This window comes from Solanum dulcamara, chromosome 11 (assembly GCF_947179165.1).
Source record: "Solanum dulcamara chromosome 11, daSolDulc1.2, whole genome shotgun sequence".
NCBI classification, from domain to species: domain Eukaryota; kingdom Viridiplantae; phylum Streptophyta; class Magnoliopsida; order Solanales; family Solanaceae; genus Solanum; species Solanum dulcamara.
Genome location: NC_077247.1, coordinates 41,110,733 through 41,122,224, shown reverse-complemented (window position 1 = coordinate 41,122,224; position 11,492 = coordinate 41,110,733). Strand labels below are relative to the sequence as shown.

General features: G+C 34.8%; 1 protein-coding gene across 1 annotated transcript; it reads left to right on the top strand.

The window, feature by feature from the left end:
- Positions 1–8,545: 8,545 nt before the first annotated feature.
- On the top strand, positions 8,546–10,144 carry LOC129874841 (UDP-glycosyltransferase 90A1). Its single transcript, XM_055950214.1, has one exon. The coding sequence runs from the start codon at positions 8,608–8,610 to the stop codon at positions 9,991–9,993; it is 1,386 nt and encodes a 461-aa protein (XP_055806189.1). The 5' UTR covers positions 8,546–8,607; the 3' UTR covers positions 9,994–10,144.
- Positions 10,145–11,492: the final 1,348 nt, after the last annotated feature.

The following is an 11,492-nucleotide window of genomic DNA, read 5'->3' as shown; positions in this document are numbered from 1 at the left end:
TTTAATCATAGAGACAATCATGGCGACCTCTAAAAGCTATGGTCTACTTGTGAACACTTTTTACGAGCTCGAATCTGCTTATGTAGACGGCTGTAACGTCATCTCTAGTCCTAAATCATGGTGCATTGGACCTTTTTGTGCGGTTCAAGAGCCGTCTAAAGAAAAACAGGGAATCTTAGAGAAACCTTCATACATCAACTGGCTTGATGGAATGCTAGAACAGGGGAAGAAAGTTTTATACGTGGCATTCGGGACCCAAGCAAAGTTATCTCCTGAAAAATTCAATAAAATCAAAATTGGGTTGGAGAAATCCCAAGTGAACTTTTTGTGGGTAGTTGAAAAAGCTGAAGACAGAGATGAGAAATTTTCTGTGTTCTTTTCATTATTTTGTACACCTATTTATACATGAGAGAAGCAAAGCTTTTCCTAAAAAGAATTCTACCAGCTGGAATTCCATCTACTATACATTCTAGAAGCTAAATAAAAAATGCTTCAGCTGATCCTTTTTGCTTTGCTTTAGTTTCTTTTAGTTTCTTCATCTGAGAGCTTCTCTTTTTCTGTGAGCAAACCAGAGGTAATGTTGATAGGATTGACATTTTGGGATGAAATTCCAACACCCCCCCTCAAGGTGGAGGGGAGTCCGACGACACCCAGCTTGCCCATAGCAGAGTGATGAGAAGGGCCGGATAAGGGCTTAGTGAAAATATCTGCCAACTGGGAAGAAGAAGGAACAAAACACAGTGAAATAAGACCGGACAGGTATTGTTGGCGCACAAAGTGACAGTCCAACTCAACATGCTTAGTCCGCTCATGAAAAACAGGATTTTTTGCGATGTGAAGAGCTGATTGGCTATCTGAGTGCACCGGAACTGGAAGAGACGGTGGAGCGGATAGATCATCAAGCAAACGAACAAGCCAGGTTAGTTCTCCAACAACCCGACGCATAGAACGATATTCTGCCTCAGCGGATGATAATGATATTGATGATTGTTTCTTTGATTTCCAGCTAATCGGAGACCCACCAAGGGTAATATAGTATCCACTAATAGAACGACGAGTATCCGGGCAAGACCCCCAATCGGAGTCACAATAAGCCAATAGTTCAAGAGAAGGATTGGTGGAAAAGAATAGACCCTGTGCTGGAGCTAGTCTAAGATACCTAATAACTCGCAAAGCAGCCAAAAAATGAGGCAATCGTGGCTGCTGCATAAATTGACTAAGATGCTGCACCGTGAACGAGAGATCAGGACGAGTGTGAGTTAGGAAATTCAATTTTCCTAACAATCGTCGATAAACAGTTGGTTCGAGAAGCAAATCACCCTCATCTGAATTCAGCTTGATGGTAGGATCCAAAGGGGAATTTGCAGTAGCTGAAGTTTGTGAGTCAAATTCACTCAATAGTTCCAAAGTAAATTTCTTTTGACTCAGGATGATCCCCTGTTTTTCTCTGATGACTTCCATCCCTAGAAAATAGTGAACTTCCCCCAAATCTTTAACCTTGAATTCATTATCTAAAAACTGTTTGAGATCATTCAACTCACTAGGATTGTTACCCGTTATTAGAATATCATCAACATACACAGCCACAATTGATATGAGATCCCTCTCTTTTTTATAAAATAAAGAGTAATCATTTAAAGAAGAAACATACCCTTTAAAATTGAGCGCAGCTGTTAGTCTGGAATACCATTGTCTGGATGCCTGTTTCAAACCGTAAATAGATTTTTTCAGTTTGCAAACTTGATTAGGAGAAGAGGGTTGCATCCCTGGAGGAAACTTCATGTAGACTTCTTCTAACAATTCTCCATGGAGAAAAGCATTGTTTACATCTAACTGAAGAATTTCCCAATTTCTCTTTACTGCAACAGCAAAAAGGGATCTGATAGTAGTCATTTTAACAACGGGAGAAAAAGTTTCATTATAGTCAATTCCCTCCCTTTGAGTATCCCCTCGAATCACAAGTCTAGCTTTGAGTCTCTCAATACTCCCATCAGATTTATGTTTAACTTTGTATACCCATTTGCATGGTAATGCCTTGTGACCTGTTGGGAGTTCCATAACTTCCCAAGTCTGATTAGATATCAAAGCTTCAAATTCAGTCAACATCGCCTGCTGCCAGCCAGCATGTAGTGAGGCCTGGGCATAACTGGTTGGTTCTGTGACAGAGGAGATGGAGTTTAACAAGTTCTGATTAGAAATAGAAAGGGCTGAAAAAGGTAGAATAGATGGCTGAACAGGTGGAATAAAACAAGAAGAAGTGAGTTGTGTGAAGCATATTGCATTACACACATAATCACTGAGATAAGAAGGCTTTTTAATTACTCTTCCAGATCTGGTAGCAGGAACTATAGTGGTAGTAATAGTAGGTGCGAGTAAAGGAGTATGATGAATAGGAGCAGAAGAAGTGATAGGAGAGTGAGGATCCATTGTGTTTGAAGATGGAGTAGAAAATTGTTCTGATGTTTGAGGAGATGGACATTCATCTGTCCAAACATTATGATCAAAAAAATAATCAGAATGTAAAAAATCAGAATTGATGTAATCTTGATCTTGAGGATAAATAGGAAGAGGGGGAATAGGAGTAGAGAAAGGGAAGATAGATTCATGGAAGATGACATTTCTAGAAAAAATGATTTTTCTAGTGTGAAGATCCATGACTTTGTATCCCTTTTTCCCCATAGGATATCCAAGAAAGACAGCTTTAATAGCTCTAGGTTCCAATTTATTCCTGTGAGCTGATAATGTGGAAACAAAACATAAACACCCAAAAGTCCTTAAAAAAGTATAAGAAGGTTTCATTTTATGAAGAACTTCATAGGGGGTTTTAAAATGCAAGGCACTGGAAGGGAATCTGTTGATCAAGCTTGTAGCAGTAAGGACGCAATCTCCCCAAAAGATAACAGGAACTTTGGATTGATGTATAAGGGCTCTACATGTTTCAAGAAGATGCCTATGTTTTCTTTCTACAATCCCATTCTGTTGGGGTGTTTCTACACAAGACGTTTGGTGTAGAATTCCTTGAGTTTTGAAAAAATCAGAGGTTAGAAGACTAGTTCCCAATTCTAAAGCATTATCAGATCTAACGACTTTAACTTTGGTATTAAATTGTCTTTCTACCATATGAAGAAAAGATTTAAGAGCAAAGAAGGCATTACTCTTGTTAGATAGCAAATAAGTCCAAGTACCTCTACTAAAATCATCTACAATGGTTAAAAAATACTTAAAACCATCATAGGTAGGAGTTTTGTAAGGTCCCCAAATGTCAATGTGAACTAAATCAAATATGGACTTTGACTTAGTTGAACTTGAAGCAAAAGGTAATTTACTTTGTCTTGCCAAGGGACAAATATTACAAGGAAGAGTAGAATGAGATTGTAAATTAGAGGAAATAAACTGAATTCTTTTCATTGATGAATAAGGTAAGTGACCCAATCTCTTGTGCCACAAAGTTACATCATTCCTATCTATTACAGAATTTGAAGAAATAGAGGAAGCAACATTCTGACTAAAAACTGAAACTGGAGTACTAAGGCACCAGCCTTGATCCCTCTTAGACTTACATGAAGGAGATTTGAGGAGATAGAGCCCATCATGACAATTACCAAGAACCTGAGGCCTCTTCATTGAAGGGGCCTGTAAGAAACAAGCAGCGGAAGAAAAAATTAGATGACAATTATACTGAGTACAAACTCTTGTGACAGAAAGGAGATTATAATTGAAATCTGGAACAAAGAGAACATTTTTTAGCACTAGATTAGGCAAAACTCTTACAGTCCCTTTGTGTGTTACTGTTACCTTGTGAGAATTTGGTAGATTAACAGTTAGAGGTTTAGGGAAAGGAGTGAGATCAGAAAAAATAGAAACATCAAAAGCCATATGTTGAGTAGCTCCTGAGTCTATTATCCAGGAATTGAACTTTATATGAGTAAAACAAGAGAGGAGGTTATGAATAGAATTAGTTATACCAGAACACACTACATTGTTGACAGCAGCTTCTGCTTCTGAGATTGAAGGTCCTGATTGTCCAACTTTGACCTGTTGAAGAAGATGAATAATCTGACTGAACTGTTCCTTTGAGAATTGTTGATTGTTTCCCTTACTGTCGCTATAGTGATTTTCCTCTGCTAGGACTGCATTACTGTATGCTTCTCCTTGGCTTGTTCCATATATCTTCTTTGATCTAGTGAATTTGAAATCTGCAGGAAATCCCACGATTCTATAACACTTGTCTAAAGTATGTCCAGGTTTCCTGCAGTGTGAGCAGATCAGAGTGTTCTTTCTTCCATCAGTTTTTCCTTTTCCTTTGTAATCATAGTTTCCAGCTCTCTGAATAGTTTGATTTACAACAGAAAAGGAAGATTCTCCAGGGTACTGATGGGTCACATAAACTTCCCTTTGTTTCTCATCCTGAATTAGCATAGAATAAGCCACATTGACACTAGGCAAAGGAGTGATCATGAGGATGTTTCCCCTAGCAGAGGCATAAGCTTCATTTAAACCCATAAGAAAGTGAATAAGTCTCTCATCTTGCAAAGACTTAGTGAGTTTATCTTTTCCACCACAGTTGCAATTACAACCACACCTCATATTTTCATTTAAAGTGTCTAGTTCATCCCATATTCTCTTTATTTTTGTAAAATAACCAGCTATATCACTTGTACCCTGAACTAAATCATTCAGTTCTTTTTGTAGGTGGTAAAGTTTTGCTCCATTTGGTTGTCCAAACCTATCTTCTAGGTCTGTCCAGAGGTTCCTTGCAGTAATGGAGTATATGACACTAGAAGAAATCTCTTTTGAGAGAGAATTAAGAAGCCATGACAAAACCATGTCATTACACCTACTCCAAAATTTGAAATCTGGAGAATCTGAAGCAGGTGCAACGCAAGTCCCGTCGATGAAGGCTATTTTATTTTTGGCCGAAAGGGCAATGAGGACTGACCTACGCCAACCTCCATACCCTGTGCCATCAAAACTGGTATTGACCAAGTTCATCCCAGGATGATCTGAGGAATGCAGAAAATAAAGGTGGCTGGGATCTATAGAAAAAGATCCAGCACCTTTAACTGCAGAGGTTTCTTCCTCTATAGCCATGAAGAAAGCAGAAAGAGAATGAAAAGCAGATGAGCAATTTTTATCTAACCTGCTCTGATACCATGAAAAAGCTGAAGACAGAGATGAGAAATTTTCTGTGTTCTTTTCATTATTTTGTACACCTATTTATACATGAGAGAAGCAAAGCTTTTCCTAAAAAGAATTCTACCAGCTGGAATTCCATCTACTATACATTCTAGAAGCTAAATAAAAAATGCTTCAGCTGATCCTTTTTGCTTTGCTTTAGTTTCTTTTAGTTTCTTCATCTGAGAGCTTCTCTTTTTCTGTGAGCAAACCAGAGGTAATGTTGATAGGATTGACATTTTGGGATGAAATTCCAACAGTAGTCAGGAGAACTATAGATGAAGTTGATGACGGGTTGGAAAACAGAGTAAAAAACAGGGGAAGGATGGTGACAGAGTGGGTTGATCAAAGAGATATCCTGAGCCACGGAAACGTTCAAGGTTTTCTAAGCCACTACTGTTGGAATTCAGTGATAGAGAGCATAAGCGCGAAAGTTCCTATACTGGCATGGCCAATGATGGCAGATCAACACCTGAATGCAAGAATGGTGGTGGAGGAAATCAAGATTGGACTAAGGGTCGAGACGTGTGATGGGTCAGTGAGAGGGTTCGTCAAGTGTGAAGGTTTGGTAAAGCCAATAAAGGATCTGATAGAAGGAGACAAAGGTAAAGAGGCAAGGAAGAAAGTGAAGGAGAATGGAGAGGCAGTCAGTAATGCAGTCAAAGAAGGTGGAACTTCATGGCAAACGTTAAATGAGCTTATTCATGAGTTAACTGAAAGCAGAAAGGTTAGAATATATAGCCCGTTTGGATTGGTTTTAAGTTGGTCAAAATCAACTTAAAGCCCCTTTTCAGCTTTTGGACGTGTTTGCCTAATGCTAACTTTAAGACAGAAAGTTCTTAAATTCAGTCAAAAATGAAAAGTTAGGATTCCTGACTTTTTTTTTCCTAAGTGCTTAAAGTCATTTTCTTTGACCATGGAAATTACTTTTATATCCCTTATATTTTAACTAAATTCCCAAACTACCCTTTTTATTTTTTTAACCCTAAAATTCACATAATTTTCCTCATTTAAGCACTTTTATCCAAACACTCAACTGCTTATTTATAAAAATAACTTTCAGCACTTTAAAATTCTAAAAGCACTGTATACATAAAAGTTACTTTTTTTAAACCCATCCAAACGGGCTCATAGTCTTTCTAAGGAGAAACACTATATTTTTGGGTTGAATTTATGTCTAAAATGAAGGTAAAAAAAACTCTGAACTATGCCTTTCTCGGTTCACTAATAAAAATAATTTGAATCTCGTTACGTTACAAATCCTTTGAACGTGAATGTCCATTCGTAACTTCTCATGATTATATATATATCAATTCTTGGTAATTCATGTATTTATTAAATTAAGTCTTTAATTATGGCATTTGAGAAGACACTTTAACTTGTAAACTATAAATAGGTGATCCTTCTATGAAGATACAGGTACAACATAGAGAAAGAAACAATAAAGCATTTCTCTCATATTTCTTGTCTACTAGACTCTCAGAGATATTTAGTGACAATAAAAAATATATATAGAGAGAGAGGTAATTGAATTAACATCATGGCATTTAGAATTGCTATATTTTTTTAGCCATATTTATATAAAACGTTGGTTATAAATATTTATATTTACTATTATCGCTAAATATAATATTAACAATATAATATCAACAATATTATCATATTATTGCTTCAAGTGTACCAATTCTTGAACCATAAATTGAGTAACACTGATAATTTTTCTTCAAAATTAATAGTGGAGCTCAAATATATTAATACAGCTTGTAGATATTATTTAGAATAATAAGGAAAATATGCCTAATTGTGACAAGCCCTCATTCTTACATGCGATTTGTTACGTCCAAATATCACCTATATGTTTCATTTGCCAAAAGAAGTCAGCACAACACATGTTATTGATATTGACATTTCACACTAGCACAAAAAAGTGTTCCAAATATGACCTAATTTTGACATAGAATTTAGGAAAATAAGGATTATTTTTTTAATTTTGAGACTCTAAATTAAAATTATGTTAAATATATTAAAATATTTTTTAATTTTATGATCTTAAATATACCACGTCAAAATCTGAAATTGAAGTGTTAAAAAAATGATCATTCTTTTTGAAATAAATTTTAAAAAAAAGGTATCATTTTTTTGAGACAAATGAAGTCAATTCTTAATGAATATTAAAAATGATATTTTTTCTTATTTTTCAAGAATATATTATCTTCTTCAAATAAATAGATTATTTCATACAATTAAATTCAAAACTCTTCCTTTCTTTAGTACTATTATATAAGATGAGATCATTAGAGTATATTATTCTTTCTATCCCAATTTATATAGAAAAAGGCATAAGTTTTTCTTTGAACTTATCTCGAAAAATCAGTTACACGCTTAAACTATCACGGTAACATATTACACACCTTCACTAATTAAAAATAAGTTTATTACCTCCTAAAACTGACGTGGAAAAAAAATAAAAAATAAAATAAAAGCATAGCGTCAACTAAAAGATTAAAGGAAAAAAAGAAAATTACAAAATTAAAATCCTCCTTACACCCCACGCCCACGTCTCTTCTTCTTCACACCCCACTGATCTCTTTTTTTTCACACCCATCCATTATCCTCGTCTTCTTCATTTTTTATTTTTATCACAATTCTTTATTTTTCATCACAACCTCAAAGTGTGAGACAACAAAACAACATCGAAAGAATCGATAGTGAAGGTAGTCGGACATGATTTTTGAAAATGATGGTGGTGATATTTGGTGCTAGGTGATAAAGAAGAAGAAAAATTGAAGGTGACATAGTGATGGTGAAGAACGAAGAATCGATAGTAAAGGTAGTCGGACATGATTTGTCCAGTAAGATGAGAGATGAAGTGGGTGAGATTTATTAATGAAGAAGATATAATTATTAGAAATTAATTAGTGTAAAATATAGTTAACAAAAGAAAAATTAATTAATAAAGAAAAGAAAACAAAAAGAATATAAAAAATCATAATTCTAACAAGACGCTAACATAGAGCTGATATGGTACCGAGTGTAATACACTATATACTGTGAAAGTGGTGTTACACGTCTAAGGATGATATTAAATTCACTTTTAAAAAATAAATATGTGTAATAGGTCATTTTAATAGTTTAAGCGTATAACTAATTTTTTAGAACAAATTCGAAATTTATGCCTTTTCCCTATTTATATTGTAATAACATACTTTTTCCTTTTAGTATGTTCTAAAAGAATCACTTTTTTAATATTTAGAAACAATTTTATTGTAAATTAACTTTGTCATTAGAGCTAATATACTCTCATTATAAAAGTGGCCCAAAAAGATATAGGTGAGTTACTTTTGTAGTTTTTCCCTTCTTTTAATATCAACAAGGATCCCAATTTCTCAAAAATATCAACAGTCCGAGGAGCAGAGTGCAGAGAAATCAGAAATGGCTTCTCTTCCTCCTCCTATCCATGTTGTTCTGTTCCCTTTCATGTCCAAAGGACACACAATTCCCATCTTCGACCTTGCTCGCTTTCTTCTCACCCGCAGTATTTCCATCACCATCTTCACCACTCCTGCAAATCGTCCATTCTTCTCCGATTCCCTTTCGGACACAAACATCAACATCATCGAAATCCCATTTCCTCAAAACATACAAGGAATTCCCCCGTGTGTGGAGAGCACTGATAAACTCCCATCCATGACCCTGTTTCCTACCTTTGCCAACTCCACCAAATTGATGAAACCCCATTTCGAAAAGGCCTTGGAATCTCTTCCTCCAGTTACTTTTATGATCACTGATGGCTTTCTCGGCTGGACTTTAGACTCAGCAAACAAATTTGGCATCCCGAGGCTCGTTTATTTCGGCATGAGTGCATTTTCATGGGCCTTGTCGATTTCAGCTGCTTCAGTTCTTAGAACAGAATTGTCCGACGATGAGTCTTACCAAGTTCCTGATTTCCCCTGGATCAAACTCACTAGGAATGATTTTGATTTATCCATCAGAGAGCGTGATCCCAAGGGTCCCGATACTGATTTTACCATGGAGTCAATCATAGCGACCTCTAAAAGCTATGGGCTACTTGTGAACACTTTTTACGAGCTTGAATCTGTTTATGTAGACTACTGTAACCGCATCTCTAGTCCTAAATCCTGGTGCATTGGACCTTTTTGTGCGCTTCACGAGCTTCCAAGAAAACAACAGGGAATCTCAGAGAAACCTTCATACATCAAATGGCTTGACGGAATGCTAAAACAGGGGGAGCAAGTTTTATACGTGGCATTCGGGACTCAAGCAGAGTTATCTCTTGAACAATTCAAGGAAATCCAAATCGGATTGGAGAAATCCCAAGTGAACTTTTTGTGGGTTGTCAGGAGAACTATAGATGAAGGGTTCAAAAACAGAGTAAAAAACAGGGGAAGGGTGGTGACAGAGTGGGTTGATCAAAGAAAAGTCCTGAGCCATAGGAGTGTTCAAGGTTTTCTAAGCCACTGTGGTTGGAATTCGGTGATAGAGAGCATAAGCGCGAAAGTTCCTATACTCGCATGGCCAATGATGGCAGATCAACACCTGAATGCAAGAATGGTAGTGGAGGAAATAAAGATTGGACTAAGGGTTGAGACGTGTGATGGGTCAGTGAGAGGGTTCGTCAAGTGTGAAGGTTTGGTAAAGCCGATAAAGGAGTTGATGGAAGGAGCCAAAGGTAAAGAGGCAAGGAAGAAAGTGAAAGAGATTGGAGAGGCAGCCATTAATGCAGTCAAAGAAGGTGGGTCATCATGGCAAACGTTAAATGAGCTTATTAATGAGTTAACCGAAAACAGAAAGGTTTGAATTTATGTAGCATTTTTCATATGGACCTACTGAGTAGAAATACGATATTTTTGGGCTGAATTATGTGTCTTAATTGAAGTTTAGAAAACTCTGAACTATGCCTTTCCTGGTTCGCTTGTAAAAATAAATTGAAGCTCTTTAATTTTCGTCCTCCTTGTGTAGAAATTATGCTAATTTTCTTTTATCTTTCCAAATATGTGCCATATGTTTTCTCAAGAACAAATAATCTGCAGTCATTGCTATCCGGAAAAACGAAAGCTTTTTGGTAATATGGAGAAGCAGATTTCACGATTCGGATAAAAATTGATCCAAATCGAAAAATTAAATTAAATTGATTAAATAAATCGATTTTTTATTTGGTTTGGTTTGATTTGGCCTAACATTTTAAAAAATCAATAATAGTTGATTTGATTTTGATTTTGTTCAAAAAAATCGAAAAAATAATCGAACCGAACCAACAAATTATATATATATTTTTTTATAATTATATATACATAATAAAATATTTTTTTATGAACACTTTTTTATGCAAAAAGTGCAACACATTAATTTAAAATAGTAACGTATGATGTGTCTTTTATTTGTACAACCATATCATTAGCTTGTGCATTATTCAATAAGTTTATGTTGTTTGGTACATTAGATTAACTAATAATATAAATAGAAAGTTAAACATAATTAAAGTTCTGGTATAAGAATTATAAGATCCAAGATAGCGATAATTTTTTTTTGAATGAAATATTGTCTTTTTTTCTCTTTTGAATGAATTATTTTTTATTTTTATTTTTGTATATGGTTAATAACCGATAACAACCAAATCGATGAATGTTTATTTTATTTGGTTTGGTTTAATTTTAATAATTTTAAAATTGATTAAATTGGTTCGATTTTGATTTTGACCAATAACTGATCCAAACAGACTCGCAAACACCCCTATAGAGTGTCAAAATGATCGAATATGTTGTTTTAGTGATCTTTAATCAGAGATTTTGAATTCAAATTATGAATATGATTTTTTTTTATGGGAAACATTTTCATTCTACTAAAATTTTATCCAACACGAATTTGAATTAGTCAAATTCTAATGAAAATATCCAACAAATAAAAACAAAAGTTTATGAAGTATCCAATTTCCACCTCAATTCCATTGCCTAACAAAACAACGTAGCAATAGAAGTGTCGTGTCGGACTGTGACATATATATACTATATATATTTTGATCATTTTCTCAAGAATTTTTTTATTAAAAATCATTGCGTAATTATAGTTAAGTGTAGTTAAAATTTTAATTTTATAAATTCTGAATTTGGAAATAACGACAAATGTGATTATAACTGAGTGCAAAATTCAATATTTATATATCTTCAATAAACTTCTTGATTCAAATAGTAAATACCCTATTTAAGTAAAAATTACTTAATTACTCGAATTCATAATCGGACTTCTAGCTCCGTCCTTGATTATTAGGCTATATAATTATTTAAAAAATAATTACACAT

Bases quoted from the DNA above. Each gene is read 5' to 3' on its own strand.
- LOC129874841 (XM_055950214.1), top strand. From the start codon at position 8,608: ATGGCTTCTCTTCCTCCTCCTATCCATGTTGTTCTGTTCCCTTTCATG.